General features: G+C 42.9%; 1 protein-coding gene across 1 annotated transcript in view; it reads right to left on the reverse strand.

Moving 5' to 3' along the window:
* Nucleotides 1-1,826: 1,826 nt before the first annotated feature.
* The window catches only part of MAATS1 (MYCBP associated and testis expressed 1), a 30,083-nt gene continuing 11,313 nt past the window's right edge, over nt 1,827-20,596 (reverse strand). Inside the window, exons 11-18 of the mRNA XM_032204433.1 lie at nt 15,563-15,679; nt 11,812-11,883; nt 10,182-10,328; nt 7,124-7,345; nt 5,881-6,029; nt 4,557-4,648; nt 1,948-2,153; nt 1,827-1,864 (exon numbers count right to left, since the gene is read on the reverse strand). Of these exons, the coding sequence (XP_032060324.1) occupies nt 1,963-2,153; nt 4,557-4,648; nt 5,881-6,029; nt 7,124-7,345; nt 10,182-10,328; nt 11,812-11,883; nt 15,563-15,679 (990 nt within the window). The 3' untranslated portion in view covers nt 1,827-1,864; nt 1,948-1,962. The remainder of the gene's footprint in view (nt 1,865-1,947; nt 2,154-4,556; nt 4,649-5,880; nt 6,030-7,123; nt 7,346-10,181; nt 10,329-11,811; nt 11,884-15,562; nt 15,680-20,596) is intronic.

Here is a 20,596-nt window from a genome sequence, read left to right on the forward strand (position 1 = left end):
ACTCCTAACAGGAGCCAAGACATTTATAGCTCAGCCCCTGCATAACACCCTGAGTCCCCTGCCCCCTCGCTGGCGGGCAGAGGGCTGTCTCCCTGGAGAAGACCGGGACGCTGCAGCCCACGTTCGTTCCCACACCTGTTAGAATGCTTCTTCTCTTTTTCAAGCCACGTCAGACGGCGCACTGAGCCACCGGGAGGATATTTATTTCTACACGCAACCTCAGGAATACAGTAAATGCTTCACTGGATTGGTCTTCCTGTTCTACTCTTTTGCTGCATCAAGTTTTCCATGTCTCTCTTATTACACTGGATCTTGTGATTCATGTTATCCCCTCTCTTTCAACCAGGCTAAATTTGTCCAAGGTGGCCTGAGGCAAAAGAGCCAGTACCCTACACAGCTTCTCCTCCCACGCCGTGGAGAGTTTCTTTTTATGTTGCTGCATTTGCTACCTTCACTTCTAGCGACGAGCAAGGCGTGCCGGAGGCATTTTCCCAAATCCCCCAAACCTACCAGGCTCATCCTCGCAGAACCCTCACCAAAACTCACCTCCCAGCTCCAACTCCTGCTGGGTTTTGCAATATTTACAGAGGCTGCCTGTCCCCAGTGGTCCCTCAGTGCCCCTGGTTCAGTGACCGAGAGCCCAGCAATGGTTTCATGGAGCAGCTCTGCTTCCTCTCCCCAGTTCTCATGTACAGCTCAGTGGAATACAGGGCTATCGGTTTCAGGGAAATGATGGAAGGACACAGATATCAGCCCATTATCACATTAGCATTGAGAGCTAACGCTGCTATTTATTGCAGGAGTTGTAGCCAGAGCACCAGTGAGTAAGCATTTTGGGTGTTTAGCCGTGGCTACGCCTGCCCCTCCAAAAACTGGCGCGTCTGATGCTGGTATTGGTGTAAATGTACCTTTGAGATGCTAAACCCACAGACCTGAGGAGTTCTGACAGGTGACTGTTTGAGAGCTGAGCAAGCCCCTGACAGCTCTCTGATCAGATGCACTGCGCTTGTCTGCAGCCTGCTGGTTTCTGACATCCTGAGCTGGAGCACCCCCGTGCTTGCAAACAAGGCAAAGCCAGCATCCTCTCTGCACAGCCCCCTGGAGACGGAAAGGCAGAGTGACTAAGGCGGCTCTAAGAAATCAGATTCTTTCCAGAATTGTTCTCAAAAAAGCAAAAAAGAGGTCAGCCCAAAGAGCAAAATCTTTGAAGAAGCCGTAAGAGCTGGCTAATGGGTCCTTCACCAAGGTACACCAGCCCCAGTGTCATTCTGCTGTCACCTGGCTTTGGTTATTAGTGACAGACACTGCCTGGTTGGCAGGAACCACTCTACGGAGGGCAGGAGCACCTTTTCTTTATGTGAGGATCTATGTGAGAGGATGATGCAAGCCCTGACCCCCATTAGTAGCTTGTCAAGGACGGTTTTCATTCAGCCACAATGCTTATTAATAGTGGTGCTCACACAGCAAGCCACTCTTTGCTTTACTCCACTAAGGAAATCAGTGGGACAGGCTTGAGAAAAGACTCCCTGTTCGGTCTCAATGCAAAATTTCCCACTGCTGGAATATTTTTTTCATTTCACATGATTGATAAAAGGAAATACCATCAAAAGCTCAGGTGCAGATCTCTGTTGGCCTGTGGCAGGAAGACAAACAAGGAGCGCTAACACTGGTCTCTCACTCAAGCTTCTCTTAGTAATTAGAGGAGGAAAATTAGCTTATGAGGTCCAGAGCTGGTTGTGGAGCTGGGCTTGGACTGGGGCTGCCACATTGAAATGTACAGAGCGTGGTTCCAGGAGAATATTGCTGGTGGGCAGCAGGAGGGACAGCCCAAAGGAGAGAGAGGTGCTTTTGCATTCTGGATGCCCTGTAAAAAAAAGCAAATATAATGCGCTTCCCTCTCTTTCACCATGCTCTGAGCTCAGGTCACAGAAGGGAAAGGAGACTCACCTTGCTCATCTGTCTCTAGGAGGCTGTGCCATCCTTGTCTGGCCCATCAGAAGGGCTCAGACCACCACCTGTCCCAGCTGGAGGATCTCCCTCTATCCTGCTGGCAGACGTCTCCTGCTGTAGTGCCGGCTCAGCCAATAACTCTTCTGTGCTTCTGTGGATTATCTGATGGGCAGCGTAGATGTGCTTTCTCTGGGACTGCCTCACTGTGCGTAAAAAGAGGTAAGGCTTTTACTTGGAAATGTACTGCAAAGCGTTCTCCCTAGGGGCGATGGGAGGGGTAGCTCTTAGCCCTTCTGCAGCTACGGAAAAGCCTATTTCAGGAAAAAAATCACGCCCTGCTAACTTTGGCTGAAAGCGTTCTACTGCCACCTAATAGCAGCAGCCAACTTTGCATTTCACTTTGAAGATGAGCTCTCCCCCACCACCAGTGTAAAGCATTGTGCAAGTGTTTCCCTTTCCAGCTTAGGGCATAACTGCTCAGGTTATCAGGCTTTAAATTAACTTCTTCCAGTGTCCATTAATTGCAGCAGGTTTCTAGAAGACTGCAGCTGAAATCTGCTCTCTCCTGTGTTATGATTTTGCCTGCACTGAGAAAGAGTTCAAGTGAGACCTGGAGGCAGTACAGATTGATTAAGCCACCTGCCTTATCATCTCCCTTTTGCTACTGTAGGATTGTTGTTTACTGCGTTTTATGTTTTTCAGCCAATCTAATATTGATGAGCCAATATTGGGTAATTCCTACTTTTATGCATTGGAACAGGAGAAAGAGAGGGGAAAGGAGAGGAGAAGAGTCTAGGTAACAGCAAAACAGTGATGGTTAAGGGAAAGCTAAAGCATAGGCAAAGACTGAGCTTGGAGGCCCTCAGATCTTTGTTACACAAATAGACTTGCTCCTCTGGCAGGCCAGACAACTGTGCTCTCAGATCACTCCCTGCTAGTTCCAAGGAAGGTGTGCGCTCAGGAATGTGCCAGCTTGATAAAACACACAGGTTCATAATGAATAATCTGGCTCACTACGGGGAAAGCTTTAAAAGCTGCCACAGAAATGCAGTACATTGATGTGCTCATGAGATCTAATGACATTCTTTGATAATATTCCCTTTGGATTTGTATGGAATAGTTACTGCTTCTGCTCCTCCGAAGGTCTCACTGTGCAGGAGATTTATGGCAGGGCCTGTTCATCAGAGAATACATTTGGTATAATTCAGCAAGCTCTTGTGATGGCTTCTGTCACAAGAGTATTGTGGCAAATTTCACCTGCACACGTTTGAAGGAGCTCTTGTACTTTTATCACCTATTGCTCTTGCTCTTCTTTTAGGCTCCATTTTAATTTTGCCTGCGTCTAGCTCTCCTTTCCAGGCAGATCCACTCTAGCTGTCTCATATTTTGAACATTTTTTTTTTCCCTCTGCAGCTTGGGAGGTGCTTTGTCCATCAGCTGCTGTTTTATTTAAGCTTAGTATGTATTCCCTTCCTTGATGGTAGCTCTGTACGTCCAGAATCATAGGCCAGCTCTGGGTAGCCTGCTCTCCTTTCTGAGGCAGGCTAACCTGTGTGTGTTAGTACCTGAGCTGCAGGCTTCATTGACTAAAATTACATCATCCTGCTTTGGTAGGCTTGCAGAAGCAAGGCTGAGCAGAAAAGAGCTGATTTAAGCTTACACAGAATTGCCAGCTGCTGGATAGATACTGCTGTTGTGATAGATACACAAACCAGGAAGAAAGAGGTTTGTACAATTCATAGATGACAAAATGCGTTTGCATGATTTGTATTTTCATTAAAAATGAAAAAAAATAAAAAAAAAAGAAAGAAAAGAAAAAGCAATAGAGTGAGTGCCTTTGTTCTCAAGTCAGAGAAGTATAATAAGGCAAGGACCACTTCAGACGCTGCAGTGATACAACTGCTTTTCTTAAGTTATATCCACTTGGACTGGTTTAGTCATAGTCTTCTGAGTATGCAGGTCAGAGGAGGCCTCTGAGTTAAAAACAGCCATCCATTCACAATCCTCGATGTAATACACAGGTTTCCAGTGTCTTCCCCTCTCTATTTTGACAGGTACTATTCCATTTTGACTAAACAGAAATATCCTTTAAAATTGCAAAATTATCTCCTTAAAGCTTGATAACGCTATAGTCAACCCTAAAACCTTATTTTTGATTCTAGTTCTCAACCAACTGGGGGGAAAAAGCATGGGAAATCATGTAATCTTCCTTTCACAGATGGAATGTATTTAAGTAATCTGCTTGGTAAAGAATTCTACAGATTTTACAAATTGCCATATTATAGACAATTCACAACCATGCCGCACTTACAGACTTTTTTCAGTTTGTTTTTTGGAGGTACAATGGATTTTTTTCAACACATGTACTTTTATTGTTGCAGTTGCATCAAATTGCATCAGATCTGAATTCAGGCCATCATTTTAAAAGACTAAAGCCCATGAGAAATTGGTGAAAAAGGATCAGAGGGCTTAACTTTCTAACTGCAAAGTGCAAAAGATGCATCTCAGAGAACTGCGGTAACCCTCGGCACTGCATTTTTCCTTTCAGTGAGCTGAAGTGAGGAGGGTGAAGCAGTTGAGGAACAGCATAAAACTGGACTCCTTACCTTTTTCTCTGAGAGAGGTTTTCTCAATCTCCGGGATCAGGAAAGCATAAACCAGCTCTGCTACAATCTCTTCTGACTGTAGGTGAGTTCGACTAAAGGACAGACGCATAGAGTGATATTAGTATTTTATAACTTGCTTTCCAGATTACCTCTGCAAACACACAACTCCCTTGTAAATATTCTCACCATTTCCAAGAGAGTGCATTGTCATGGCAGTAATTGTCAGCTGAGTCTCTGTTTATCCTCTAAACTGGTGCACTGCGATGGCAGTGTGACTACTGTCCTCTGCACTGCCCTGCCAATATGTTCAATACTGCATCGGGGAAGCAGTATTTCTGGGGGTAAGATCACCCTAGACTCCTCATCCTCCAAGGTATTTAGGAGCCCAGCTCTCACAGATGACAAACTGAGTTAGACACACACGTAGCTCCAAGGATTTGGGTCTTTCACAATTTAGTTTTTGGCCCTTTGCTGAGTTTGCTAAATTCTTCCCTTTTGTGACTTTGCATTTGGCTGGTCCCCATGTTCTTTTCCATGCCAGTGTTTGGTGGGTTCCCAATTGGCCCAAGGGCTGCATGCATTATCTACGCTTCATTCTCCCCAAGGATTTCGACATTCTGGTTGTATTCATCTGGTTACAAAATACACAGCTGCTGTACCATAGGAGAGTCACTGTGTCATTGGGATTTTTATGGCTCTGTTCCAAAAAAAAGAGCATAGAAACTGAATTGGAGGTTTGGCAGGTCCTAAAAAGTATTCACTGCCGATGCCCCAGCCAAACACAAGACTGTGGTGTTCTCAACAAGTTACTCTACCCAGAGCGCTTTGTCAGGCAGCCATCAATATGACTGACCCCCATGGAAATTGGCAGTTTCTTAAAGAACAGCCACCCCAGACTGAGACTGCTGTACAGCTGTATCTTTAGCATCTCTTTCAAACTGATTTTCTGTAGTACTGTAAATAAATGAAAAGACCAGTATGAATGGGGTATTGCTTTAGGCAGTTCCCAGATTCACTTAAAGCTCAGTCACAGCATCACATTGGCATGGAGAAGTCTAAAAAGGGTGATTCACAGATCCCACAAGAGATTTGCAAAGGGATTCTGGCACATGCTGTATAGGAATAAAGCTCTGATGGATTTATACGTGTGTACCAGATAGTAATGGTGTGGTTCCCATACAGCAGTCACACTAAAGAGGTGGTCATGAACAGCATTGCTCTACCCTTCCTGGGTCTTAAATTATACATGTAACCACAGGTGCAGACAGTTAGGCAGGCTCTACACTGCTACAAGTGGCCTCCAGTGTGTCTTTTAAGAACATACCAACTTTCCATTTCATAAGCAATGTCATTGATTTCTACGGCCATTCTCTGAATCTCTTCCCTGGCTTGTTCTTCAGCTGTGTTCTCCATGGTACTCAGGATAATGTCTTCCAAGTAGGAGTCAATAGTGCTCTGCTGCACCTTCACCACCTGGAACAAACACCAAGGTGTTATTCTTACTGCCTACTGCTTTGCTAAGAGGATAGAACCAGATTTCTGGAGAAATAAGAACAACAGGTTTTCACCAGATGCTCTTAATTTCAGGCAGACCAGCCTGCGGTTTGGTTTCAGAGGTGCTTTCCGTGAAGAATAACTTGTGTAAAATCCTCTTCTCTAATTATTCTATCTGAGAACAAACTCAGAAACAAGTTCAGGAAGGAACCAGTGTGAGATACCAAACTTATCTGCAGCTACAATTCTTCTGCAGCAGGTTAACTCTATGAATCCTATAGCTGTTGCTTCTTTGGTTCTCATGGCCTCCTGAACAACAGCTGCCAAATAACAATTGTCATTATTGGCTTCAGTAAATTAATCATCTTTCATTTAAGCTGGAGGAAAAAGCACTCATCAAGCCAGATAAAGTAGCATGAATAAAACCAAGGTGAAATTACTTGTTTCCTTACAATGGATGTAGAGCAGAGATTCTAGAAATAGATCTTTTCCTTCTGCTAGTGTTAAGGGCCTAAGCTTATTGCATTTTGACCCACCTTGATTGCCACTCAGAGAAACAGAAAAGAGGAAAAGACACAATTAAAAGAAAAATAAATGTGATTTCAGGCTCTCCTGGTATTAACCTCCTCCCACAAAGTTTGAAAATTATTGGTTTAGTCAATTAGGCTCCCACTCATTCTTTTCAGCTGGGAGAAATAGGCTTCATGCAGCCAGGAGCTGGGGAGTAGGAGCAGGACTATTCAGCAGTTATGGAATGGGGTAATCTCAGGACTAAGTTCTGGACTTCAGTTATGCTTTCCATTCTCATTGCTTCAAAACAATTCATCTTGTGGCACCCGTTGTTGTTGCAGTCCATTTCTGCAGGGCAAAATCTTTCCAAAATCTTGTTTAAAGGCACCTCTCCTGGGAGAGCACCCAACAGCTCTCCTGGACAGGCCAAGTTGTGACAAAACACTGACCCTAAAGATGAGTTAGGTACATCAGTGAAGCACTTCCCTTCCATCCAGCCCTTCCCCCAAGCAGCAGGCAGTTCCCACAGGCTGCCTGCTGTCCCACCAGTCTCTTTCTCTTGCCTGTCTGAAAATCTCATCTTCCTCCTGCCGACGCCTCTCTTCCACTTGACGGCGTCCGCTCTCTTCTGCCTCCCGCATCCGCCTCTGCCTCTCAGCCAGCATGACAAAAGCATGGATCCTCCGCTCTTCCTGCAGCCTCAACAGCTCTTTGGACAGGAAATCAAACATGTTTGCCAGTGCCCTTCCTTCTTCCTGGGCCAAGCGGCTTTCCACTGATGACAGCTTTAAAAAAAAAAATGCAAAGAATTGTGTTACAAACCTCAGGAATGTTTCTCCGAGTCCCAGGGCTGCCACAGGCATGTGAAACAGCTCTGCAACATCCCCTCACACCAACCGTGGGGAGCTTTGCATTCTTGTTTTACATGCACAGGCTTGGATTCTGCATAATGTAATGTTCCTGCGTACAGCCTCTGCTAGCATAAAAGGGCCAAAAATTGGCCAGTGTGGGGAGAGGCCTGCTCCTGTCGCACTGGGACAAGCAGCTGCCTCCCTCGAGTGAGTGGGAGGAGATAAAACACTAGATGCACTGTATTCCTACTATTATGAGCTGCTTTTTTGCCTGTGGGTATAATCAGAATAGTCACCATCTTTTAGGCCATCTTTTTGTTACTGGGGAACTGCTCCACTTCCCAGACCAAGAAAGGGGAGGTACAAAAGTGACAGTGAAATTATTTCAACCACATATCCTTCATCCTTCCGTGCTAAGCTTAGCTAGACCAGAACAGAAAAATAGGATCCTAAGTGGCAAATACAGTTTCTAGCATCTGGAAAGTAAAGCCTCAATTCTTATGACTCTGGAGTTTGAGTAAAGGTTTAGAAAACTGCACAATTTTGAGTACAGACATATTTTTATGCTATTTTGAAGATTCAAGATGTTTGTGACAGTTCAAAGCCACCTCAGTGAAATGGTACATTTTTGGTTGGACATTGATGATGCAACCAAAGAGATATAACTTGCTGAGGTAACACAGGAATTGAGAGACCCTGCTGATTCAGATATTGAGTTATTACCTAAAACCGTACAAGTTAAGTACTAAATGCTAAAAAATTCAAAGCAACAGTAATTATATTGAGTTTGTAGATGTGCAAACGAGTACTCAAAATTCCAGGTAATGGAAAATAAGCAAGTCTGTGACAGAACTGAGACCAGAACTGTGACAGAACTGAGACCAGAGTCCAAGTGTTTGGCATTGCTGTGCCATTCACACCTTATTCATGCTTTATGGGTTTGGTATCAGTGACTGCATTCCAGAAAATGACAGGATCTACGGTACGTTCGTTATCTCTGGAGGACAGCAATGCAGTCGCTGCATCCCCTCACAAGGACAGATACCAAGGAACTAACCTGCTTCTTCCTCTTTATTGCTTAAAGTGCTGTATCTAAAACCTGATTGAAATGAAGGAAAACAACCCAGAAACTGTCCTGTTTTAGGATTTTGCTATACTTCAGCTTAGCAACATTTATCTTTCCCTATTCTATCTGGAATTTTAGTCTTCCTTGTGCAGAAAATATTTCTTGAAAAATGCCCCTTTTTATATTAGAAATGACAAAAAAACTGAGAAACCGGTGACCAACAAGAACTAAAGAACTGTGGAACATCAGTGACTCTAAAATAGGCGCACACATAGAAAACTGCTGCACATGCATTCCAGAGTTTTATAGTTCAAAATATTTAGATTTGAGCCTTGGATTGTGTGCATTCAGAATGTTGTTGTTGTTGTTTGTTTGTTTGTTCCTTAAAAAAAATAAAAAGTGAGAGCAGAGGAGTTAGATACCAGCAGAGGGGGATAGTGGCTCTCCCAGAAGGAAATTTTGAGATCAGAGGTCAGCATCTCTACCATTTGCTCTCTCCCCTTCCCTGTGAATGGTGTTATGATGTCTGAACTGCCTCTCCTTTACTCTTCCCTGTGCTTCCAGAAGGGAGGGAGCAATTTCAACTTCCTAATGCCTAAGGATTTTTTTTTTCTTATTTTCTCAGCAGATTAATCCTGTATTCTTGAATTCTACACCTGGGCTCCCTATGTATGAGGGAACATCTAGACATGATAAAGAGCAAACCACAGTCGCCCCACTCCATTTTCACTGAGATCCGTGGAGAAATTTTGTTGCTGTCCACCCAGCAGGAAGCAGCAATTGGACATCATCTCAGCCAGGCCAGGGGCGAGTAGATGCTGTTATCATAATACACAACCTGCAGAATTGCTTCACATCTGGTCAGTGAAACACCAAAAGAGTGGTAAAAACAATAAGTAAACCTGCACAAATGTGGGAGATACTGCATATCTGAGATGCATTCAAGTCTGGACAAAATTTCCTTATGATGCATTCCAGACCAGCAGCTGCCATTTGATTCATTTTGCTCTGGAAATCCACTACCCTCCAAGGAAATAGGATAAGAATTTGTGTCCCCGACTCTCACAAGATTCTTGGTAGAGGATGGGGCCCAGAATTTCCCTGCGTTCCAGAATAGTGGCAAGTACACCACTATAACACCACTGATAAGGTCCTGGAAGTCTCAGTCCCTACCAGACTTACAAACTAAACCAACATTGGTTTCTCCTGTGATGCTTTCTGCCTGAGGAAGAGCCTGAAGGTGTGCCAAGGTAGAAAAAGAACAGGGGAATGACACAGCAGAAACACACATTCAGTAAAACATCTGACAGGTGCAAGTGACAAGCATGTACTGCGATGCCAGGTTACTGCAACAAACAGGCTGAAATGGGGGTAAACTGAGGTTCATCTGACAGCGCAGTTTGTTCAGGGCCCTGTAAATATAAATAAACAAGTACAGCCTGGGCAGCAGCTGCGGTCAGGGCGCCTCAGTCTGCTCAGAGCTGCTCTGCAGGCTCTGGGGAATCTCAGAAACATTTTTAGCCCCTCAGGTGTTCAGTGTTTGGTCTGTGCAAGCAAAGTATTTGAGTTACTTGGAGTGCTTTCTGTACTGTGGATAACATAAAACATAAAGGAATTAAATGTGAAAGCGCTGGTGCTGCTGCAAGCAAAGAGTACCCCATTAGAGGAGCGTGGGGAATCAGCCTCCCCGTTTTATGTGCCAACCTCGTGCATTTGCAAGTCACGCTGTTGCTGTAAGGCCCGTATCGTCTGCTCCTCTGCTTTCAGAAGCAGCTGTCCGTCTTCATGGAGCGCGTGAGTGGTGCGCAGCTCTTGGATCAGTTCCATCCGCTTCTCCTTCTCTTCAAACATCTTTTAAATAAAGGTAAGCAACCAGGCAGATTAAATGGAGAATATATTCAACACGTTTTGCCAGCATCCCATCGTCGGTGACAGGAGCAGAGGCTGGCACCTCCTCTGTGCTGCCCCTCCTCAGGGAGCTGCAGAGAGCCGTGGGGTTGCCTCTCAGCCTCCAGGCTGTGGGGCCAGCTATTCCCAAAACCCACCCTGCAGCCGTGGGGTAAAGCTTGACTAAATGCTTGCTGCATGGAAGATGAAAGCTGTGACTTTCTGCCATGAGGTATAGATGACGCCCTGCTACACTATCACAAAAGATTTTTATTGTTGTTGTTGTTGTTCTGGTTGGACTCACCCAGAATTCAGACTGCTGGGATGCCAAACAGCAAAACCAATATCAAGAGAACAGGTAAATAGCCTTCTGGATATCCTGTTGTACCAACCTCAGTGTGAAACCTTCCCAGTGTGAGCACTGCCCCTTTTCCTCAGGCTTAAGCTAGACATCCCCTGTTTCAATGTCTAATGGTCTCTGACCTGTGTTCTGTTCCAGCAACAGTTCAAGGCAGTAAGTTGATGGGGAGGTTGTTTAAACTGCCTTTGTCTCTACTACAGGTTTATGTTTTAGGAAATTCCTAAAAATGATGGGACATTTCATGACTCTCAAAAACCTTGTGGAAGTCAACAGCCTTGACTCGAGCATCCTTCTCACAGATCACTGCAGAACTGGAGAAGTCTTGGGAAGCTTAAACTCCACCTCGAGCCACTTCCACGGTATTGCATTGTTTACTAAAGCTCAGGTCAGGGTCCCACATGGGAACACTTCACAGGCATTAAACAATTAGTGCAAGAGAGAGTATCAATGAGCCAGAAAGCAGCAGCAGGCTTGAAAACCCAACCCTCTGCACTGGTCTGATCAAAAGTGACAGGCTTGCTGAATGTAAAACCCAAGAGGCATGGCTACTCAGTTAATTTTTACTTAGGCACAATTCTCCTCCACTGGAAGCAGAACAATGTGTCCTGCACTTGCTGGAAATCGTGGTGGTATGTGTCAACTGTTTCTCACCCAAGAATTATCAGCTCACCATCACAGGTAGCTGTGAAGATGGTGGGAAATACAAGCTGTCCTGCTGGCATGTGAGAAGTTTTATGCGCCTGGGATCTTAATTAATAAGCATAATTAAGGCAAAATGTACTCACAGTCCAGATCTAGTCTAGAATTTGCTATTTGATTAATTCTACTGTGAAGCATCTAATGAAACATCTGAGTGTAGGGGATGGCAGGAACAGGGAGACACTCACAGGTGTGTAGGAACTGTAACAAATTTGGGCTAGAGAGCAACGATTTCAGCCTTGAAGGACTTCAGAGGACATATGGGAGGATATGCTGCATAAGCCTCATTACCCTTGATTAGTTCTGGGGAATAAAGACTGCAAACACACCTTCAGTCATTCCCACCACCATTCTGCAGACAGACATCAACAAAGAGACACAAAATACCAAGTTCTGAATAGCCCTCCCTCGGAGCAACTTCTGCAGACAGATCACTGCCAGTTCTATTTCCTCTTCCTCCTGCCAAAACAAAACAAATAACCACACAATAATTAATTATTCTTTCAGAGATTGAGAGTTCTATGAATCACCCACCTAAATATCAAAGAGTCAAATTTGTATCCCATTTCTCAATTGTTTCTGAACGCTATCCTTCTAATTTCTAGGGAAAAGAAGGTAAGTCAGAGTAACACATACTTCCATGTTTTGTAAAAGGTGGGGGAGCAAGTCTATATAATCTATCCGAGATTTTAGAAGGTACTAGAGGAGTACCTAACAGTAAGGAGATATTGATGGAGAAAATGACTGTATACAATGAAAGTACTACTTGTCACTTGACCGAGTTGGCAAAATGAGCATCAACTACATGAATTTACAGGTCAAGACACCAAGACAATAGAAGAATTATTTAAGGAGGTGCAAGAGAGCTGTTAACCATAAAAAAGGGGATTAAAAGGCAACATATACCATTTTTCATCTGATATTTATGCCAGTGGTGACCTTTATCAGAGTAACTCAGTAAATTTAAGGCTCAGAAAGTGATAGTTTAGAAGTAAAATAAATTAGATTATATTGCAATTGGTCTCTTTGAGAATTTTACTGGCCTAGCATTGTGTGACTGATACCAACTTGGAGGAATGATTTAGTGTAGTGAGAAAGAGAACATGACCACATGATAAGAAAAAAACAAACAAAAAAGGGCTTATTTTAAATAGAGGAGCAACTGGCATTTTTTCTTACTGAGGGGGTCTTGCTGAGTTGACAGTAGCAGGAGAGGAAAGTCCATCAGCTGCCTGGCAAGGATTAAAAAAAAAAATCTAAAAAATGAAAGGAGGTTGTTGTTGTTGTTTTAATAAAAAGCCTGTAAGGTCTGAATTGAAATGTGCTATTTTAGAAGTGCCAGGAAGAGTGTGGGATGAGAGAAATGGTGTAGGCTTGAATTTTTCTGTTTTTTCTTAGGTGTTGCAGATTAAGTATTCCAAAAGCATAAGGAAACATTCCTGCCTTTCCATAACACCACCCAAGAGGAGCAAAGCAGAACGAGCCAAAGGATTGCCTTATGATATTGGGTGTTCTTGTTCTCTGGAAAGAAGGGATGAAGTCCAGTTAGAAAGCTGAACTACGCCATGTCACCTGGCAGCAGAGGTAAGCGAGGCCCACAACCCCTTCAGGACAGAATTCTGGACGTGGAGACTGGCACATATGCTGGACAGGTAAGGCAAATTACTGCAAGATTTAGCCTAACTTTTTGTGGGGTGCAATCTTCTGTACATGGAGTTGTATTGTTCAGTGATGTAAATGATAGAGGAGGGCTCTGCAGAGGGATCTGCATAGGCTGGACCCATGGGCCGAGGCCAACTGTATGAGGATCATGAAGGCCAAGTGCTGGGTCCTGCATTTGAGGCACAACAACCCCAAGCAGTGCTACAGGCTGGGGGAAGAGTGGCTGGAAAGGTGCCCGGCAGAAAGGGACCTGGGGGTGTTGGTTGATAGCCAGCTGAACATGAGCCAGCAGTGTGCTCAGGTGGTCAAGAAGGCCAACAGCATCCTGGCTGGTATCAAAAATAGTGTGGCCAGCAGGTCTAGGGCAGTGACTGTCCCTCTATATTCAGCTTTGGTGGGGACACACCTTGAATATGTGTTCAGTTTGCAGCACCTCATTACAAGAAGGACATCAAGGTACTGGAGTGTGTCCAGAGAAGGGCAACAAAGCTGGTGAAGGGTCTAGAGAACAAGTCTTACAAGGAGTAGCTGAGGGAGCTGGGGCTGTTTGTTTAACTTGGAGAAAAGAAGGCTCAGGAGAGACCTTACTGTACTTTACAATTACCTTAAAGGAGGTTGTAACAAGATGGGGATCAAACTCTTCTCCCAAGCACCAAGTGATAAGACAAGGGGAAATGGCTTCAAGTTGCACTAGGGAAGGTTTAGGTAAGATGTTAGGAGAAATTTCTTTACTGAAAGGGTCGCATGGCATTGGAATGGGCTGCCCAGGGAAGTGGTAGAGTCAACATCCCTGGAGGTCTTCAAGAAACATGTAGATATAGAACTTAGTAGCATGGTTTAGTGGTGGACTTGTCAGTACTAGGTTAAAGGTTGGACTAAGTCATCTTAGAGGTTTTTTCCAACCTGAATGATTCTATGAAAAATGACTGGTTGAGGTGGCCTGCAGTAGTGCCTCTGTTCTCTCCACTTTCTTTCATACCCCTTGTGGTCCACGTCACCAGCCTGCCACTCTGGCATGCTTTCCTTTTGAGGTCCTCAACGCCAGCAGGAAGAGGCTGGTGAAGTTAGCAGCTGGGACTTGTATCCATAAAAGGCATGAAAAGATGCACTAATGACAGAGAAAAGCCTTGCTATTAGTGCTCCTCACAGCCAGCTGGTAAGAGAAACCTTACTTGGATTCTGCAAGGTGGAAGACGATACAGAGGTGCTCTTCAGTGGCTGAATTGCCCTGATTTTACAGATGGAGCTTCACTGCAGAGATACACTCTTTTATGTATTCACTTACAAAGATATTTGAAAATAAACCAAATGTTGACAGATTTAACTTAGGTGGAATTCTACTGTGTTGGAACTCTTTCAAAACAAAAGAAAACGGCAACAACAAAAAAACACACAAACTGTGGTCTGTAAATAGCCTCAAGCATGACTGTAAGTGTGGGGATAAATCCTCCTGTTTTTTGTCCATGTAGCTTAAAGATCTGCCAAACTGCTGTATCAAATAGTGGTATCTGCCACTGCAGTACAATACCTAACACTTAGGAGTTAGTAAAAATGCTTTTTGCTGTTAGTAAAAAGCTCTTCCCGAGGAGATGTTGTTGTTTCAGTCATCTTAAAATGGACTGTATAAAACATAGGACATCATACTGCGCAACAGTGGCATGGATGATCTAATAAGACTTTCTCTTTCTTGCTTTCATGGTTGTATAACCCTCTTAAATTCACAGGTTTAAATAGTAATTGTGTCTGATTCTTACTGCATCATGACAATAGTGTTAATAAGCAGACAAAGCAATCCACTGGGGCAAACACCTCTTAAACACATTATTTCAAGAAAGAAAAAGTTGCAGCTCCCCTAAAAATTGTTTTTGTTTTCCTACGATATACCACAACATGCATTTACTGCTGTTCTGATCTCTGCAGAAGAATCATTTTCTGTGAACTGTCAATTAAACGGATCATGCTCATCAAAGTCTGAGTCCTACACAGTGATTAGAGCTTCACTCCAGTAAATTAATGAAGTGCGTGTGCAGTGCTAAGCACCCGAAGTCTCGCTGACTTCAATGGGACTAAACTTAATTGCTCGCTGGATTATGATAGTGTTGTCAGATCAGAAGGACGGAAGGCACTGAATAAATCCATGTTTGCAGAGGTACATGATTCCGCCTTTTTGTTCTCAAAGAACAAGGGGACAACATGCCTACTAATTTATTTCTTTATAAATAAAGCTGACTTAAGGATTTGGCCAACAGATCATGTAAGAGATTTTCATTTCTTTGGTTATTAATATCCTTAAAGAATACACAAATGAGAGGGTCTTAAGGTGGCTGGCTATTTCTAAGACAAATACAGATACACAAAAAGATAAAACTAACTTCTTTCCTTCCCTGGGCATTCCTTTAACAACTAGGAAGGGAACAATCAAGGATCAACAGGAAAAAAAAGAAGTGCTACAATCGTTTACAATCATTCCACTTACAACTGATGGTTTTTCCAGAATTGGAGTGGGGGGCCGAGGAACAGGCTTTTCTATTTTTTCCAGGAAGCGAGGGGGCTTCTTTGGCTCTTCGACTTTATTCTTCTTCTCCAATAGTGCCTGGAAGAGTCATACAATTTAATCAGAACTGGGCCAGATAGAACAAGACATCAAGGCCACTCCTGCAGATGCTGACTGCTCCTGATCACACTGACTCCAGAGGGTTGAAAGTAATCTGCATTTTGCAGGCTTCTGCCTTCAATTTTCTCATTTGCACAACAGTTGAAAAACTAAATAACTGCATAGGGCAAGTCACCTAAAATTAATCCAGAAGTTCTACTAACTTGATCGTTACTTGTTCATTTAACACGAACTAAAATAATACATTTTTAAAAGCAGGTTGTTGGGTTTTTTCGTTTTAAAATGGGGCTCTCATTGAACCAATTAAACACTGACCCACCTGCAAGCAGAGTTAGCGGTGTATGTTATTCTTGCCTTATGCAACAATAAAAACATCAATCATTTTCCTATGGTAGAGGTAAGATACTTTCAAAATGTGAAAAATGGGCAGAAATATCACAGTGTAATTGCAGTTTGCACATCAGTACAGAGTGGTTATAACTTTTTGCCTTTAACTATCGGTGTGACGATTGTTTTTGTGGGTTGAAAGTGTTGTGGGGTCAGGAGATTTCACGAAGGAAGTCACAGCTTTGTGTTCCTTCCTCTGTGAGGTATCTTTGTATGATATACTGTTACCACACAGGGTTGAAGTAAATGATCCAGGACTCCTTCCTTGCAGAACATGCTTTGAAACTCTTCTCTGCCCTGTGGCATCCAGAGCAACTGCATCAGTGGACTAAGGGAGAAAGGGAAGCTGACTGGCCTGAGATTTTCCTTCTACTGGGAAAATCCACAAGTCATTTAATGCAGATTTTATCCTGCTTGCAGCTGTTTGGTGGCAGATGACAAAACTTGTCAGCCAAAGGAGCTGGAATTGCCACCTAGACTTCGGCCACTTTAAGATATTTTCAAAGTGCTTACAGAGCCAAAGTCCTGCCAGCTGCAAGCTACTTAGAGCAAGATAATCAAATAATCTCCTCCAGCTGCATTGCAACACCTGGCTGCTGTAGGACATTTCACTGCAGCTTGCAGGAAGAAAGGGAAGAGTACATGCATCTAAACTTCCTTCAAAAATGTAATCCTACTGCAGCATCACTTGGATCTGTAGCCTTTATTACAGAAAGGACAAACATATTCCAGCAGGGAATAGTTTATTTTCTCTCTCTCTTTTTTTTTCCTTTATTTTTAACAGAGAAGGCATACTAGAAAGATATGCTCAACTACAGTGTTTCAGCGGGGATGAAAACTGGAGAAAAATGTAAGAAAAAAAATCTCACGCTGAATTTCTTTCTCCAGCAACACAAAGTTGATGGCGCTCGCACTAAATTTAATTGTAAAATTAATAAGGTTTTGAAACTACAGTAGTCATTGTATAAAACTCCTCTTGTATATTGGAGCTGAGCTTTACAGCTAGGATTATTAATGGCTCCAGAAAAGGACAGAGATTTCTAGGTGGAGGGCGTAAAATGCTTTATTACTGAAAACTTCTGAAACGGACCATGTTAATAATGCAAGAATCAAAGCCTATAAACTGCTTATAAGCCACGTGAAATGGTTATAGCTGAAAAATGTGAAGAGATTTTCCAAACCGTTTCTTGTATTTAATGACCTTACAGCTCTCTGGTATGAAGATTATAGTACTGCTTGCTATGATTTATAAGGTGTTTTGCATGATGGGGGAAAAGTAAGAGAAAAAAGCACTTGTAATTGTGATTATTTTCAAAACAGTGGCTCCTATGTTTATTAATACAATGTTGCATTCATAAGAAGTTTCCTAGTAATACCTTATCCTCAAAAAAAACTTCTTGTTAACCAGAATTACAACTTTTAAAGGCAGGAAAATATACGAGCACTTCTGACAAGAGGAAGTTTTTATAAAAGTAGACTTAAGAAATAACTGCACTTCCCAGAAGTGGTGTTAAGTATTCATGTCAGCACAAGCTCGTGCCTGCTTGGTTATCTTTCCAAATTAAAAACTGGTTACCATTTGCTTTCACCAGCCTGAAGTTTTAAGTCATTTTAAGACTTCGACATACAAGAAGAAAGTATGTTTTTTGCATTAACAGTTTCTACCTAACTTAACAAATTACCGTTTTATAAATAAAGAGACCAGAACCGAAGAATCGCTGAACAGTACTTTCTTAAAGCTTATCAAAGGATGAAGATGCTAAATTTCTGAACACGCTTCATATGGCACTGCCTACAAATCATGTGTTGATTTATTTTTTTTCCTGAGGTAGAATACGTTATTTTTTTTCAGGTTCAGAGCCATGGTATAATCTGATAGGGTTGGACAGTGAAGGTCCAACTAAATCTTCCAACTCTCTTTCATTTTCATGGTGAAAGCAGTGAAGAGGAAATGGCACCCCTGCTTTTGGCCATACATTTTAGCTTTTTTTGCTGGCTTCTGATGGAAGCATGACTCTTGACAGGATAGTGGCTTGAGAACCAACTCTCCATTCAAAGAAATACTTCCTTAGATTTCTTCATTATCTTCTCTTTAATCTTCTTTTTCGCAGGACAATGTGTATATTTTCATGTATAGCACACAGTATACAGGCATGTGTCCCTTCCTTTCTGCCCATGAATGAGGACAGTGAGATCACCAAGGACAGAGTGAGTACCTGCTTTGCAATGCAGCACGGCTGCTGCATCTTGGCTGATCGAGACTGACATAATAGCTCCTAGAGCTTGTCTGAGCATGAGCCAACTAACACTGCGCTGGAGATCTGTTCTTGATGCAGTAACTGCTTGAACAGGTTTTCCTCCCCTTTGAAGCTGGCACAGATTTTCTTCAGAGATATTCTTGGCCCTCCTATTTCTCTGCCTCCTTCCAGCAACGGGATGAAGAACATAGACGTGATGAGAGTTGCACTTAATGCTGAGGTGAGACATTATTTGTTCTGACATCATCTGGATCCAGCACTTTGAAAACACCTGACACTTCATCCCCACCTTGAGTCACCAGAGCATCAGAGGGTTGGCTTGAACCCACGTATTGCTCTGCACTGGGATTTCTTCTACTCGCTCCTCTGTTCCTTGATGTATTCAGTTCCCTAGCTGCTTTTCTTTCCTAGTAATTTGCTGTATCAGTACGCTATCTCTTTCTTCAACTAAATTAATGCCTTGGATTTTCACTTAAGGCTGTCTATATAATGGCTCACTTATACTGCTTTAATCACTGTAATCTGTGCTGGCTAAGAACTGGCTTTCCTTGTCCTTTTAAAGATCTGGCTTAAGATACAGCTCATTGTTTTTACTGTAAATCCCAAGTCACCCCTGTTTCTGCCATGTTCTCTAAAACGAGAACTACTCAAAGAATACTGAGCATACGTTAATACTCCTGCAAAAATGATTCAGGACACTCCTCCAAAATCACTTCTTTTTTGATTAGTTTCAAGTCTGGAAGAAGCTGTTATTCTCAAGAGGACACAAATCCTTTTTGTAGTTCTCTGGATCCTCTCTTGTCCCTTTTTACAGCCTCTAACCTCAGGGAAACTCTCAGTATGGTAAACCATGAGGTAAACAACGAGGAGGACTAGGCCATCTTGCCACTTACTTCACCAGAGAAGCGAGCCTTGGAAATTTCCTGTATTAAAATGATTTCTTCTGATGCTAAGGTCTAGCATTCCTCCTCTGTTTGCTACCTTCTTCCACAGATTAGCCAGGGAAAATAAAAGAAGCTCGTTCCAAAGCCAGATGACCGTGCACTCTGAATTTCCTAGAGTTCTGCTTCATTTCCAGGATTATGGGAGAAAATGTCTAGATCGAGTGCTAGGACAGTACCCAAAAGAGGCTTTTGAAGAGATAACTGGTCTAGCTGCTTGGCTATAGAAATAATGCAAAGCAACACAGCCCTTCTGAGATGATCTCTAATTGCCTTTCACACTTTTTGTGCCAGAGGAGGTTGTTGGCAGGATTGGGACTGCTTGCGCCAAGTGGTCAGGCAGCTGTCCTCTCAAGTGGTAAATTCTGTTAAGTCAAGTACTCTGCAGCCTTTACTGCCTGCTTCTCGACAGCACCAGTAGCTTATGAGGTAGACCTGTCAAAGAGGCTCTGCTAAACCAGAACGTGCACAGCTGCCAAACTTGAGAAGCAAAAGACTCCACCCAGAGAAGCAATCAGTAGCATAACCACAGAGCTAAAGAGCTAATAAGGGCAGTAACACTTGCAGACCTGTAAGCTGACTGTTATGATAAAACAGTTTCTTTTCTTGTTGCTCTGAGCAGAAAATCTGTTTAAATCTAACAATGGCTGAGGCAGTCTGGTCTTCAGCAGTGTCACTACCTTCTGCATCTCTGAATTGACCAGTTTGGTGACTACTTCTGTACATCTAAAATTGGTAGTTAAATGTTGCATGGTGGATTTGTTATCTTCATCAGCAAAGGAAATGTTTTGCAATTTTAAAAGAACATACGTTTTTCCTTTTTGTGGAGGTGAAATGAGTATTTGTTATACTAGCCCCTCAGTTAAAGGCATAAATCAAGGTATGATTTATATCAACCAAATGATTGATTACAGAAGAAAATACCCAGTGTTGTCCGCTTTTGTGTTCAGCATTTCATTCTCTTTGGCTATCAATTTTTCTTTGAGGAGACATTATTATGTAAACAGCCAGCATTAGGGCATACTTCTTATCAGTAACCACAGTTTAGGCACTCCACTGTGGTCTTTCAAACCATGAAAAGTATTTTGAACAAACAAAACACAATTGTTGTAATTGGATTTCAGCCCTGAAAGCTCAGGCTAACGTTCTGCTGCCTGTGAGAGCTGCCACAAATGTCATGACCATGATTATATATAGTCACTGCTTTGATTCTACATGAAAAACACCCAAACTTAGAGCCCTTCGATAGTGCTGTGTCATCTTCTCTAAATCTTTAGCGAACCAATGTCCTTAGTTCTTGAACACTTCCT

Source organism: Aythya fuligula, chromosome 1, assembly GCF_009819795.1.
Source record: "Aythya fuligula isolate bAytFul2 chromosome 1, bAytFul2.pri, whole genome shotgun sequence".
NCBI classification, from domain to species: domain Eukaryota; kingdom Metazoa; phylum Chordata; class Aves; order Anseriformes; family Anatidae; genus Aythya; species Aythya fuligula.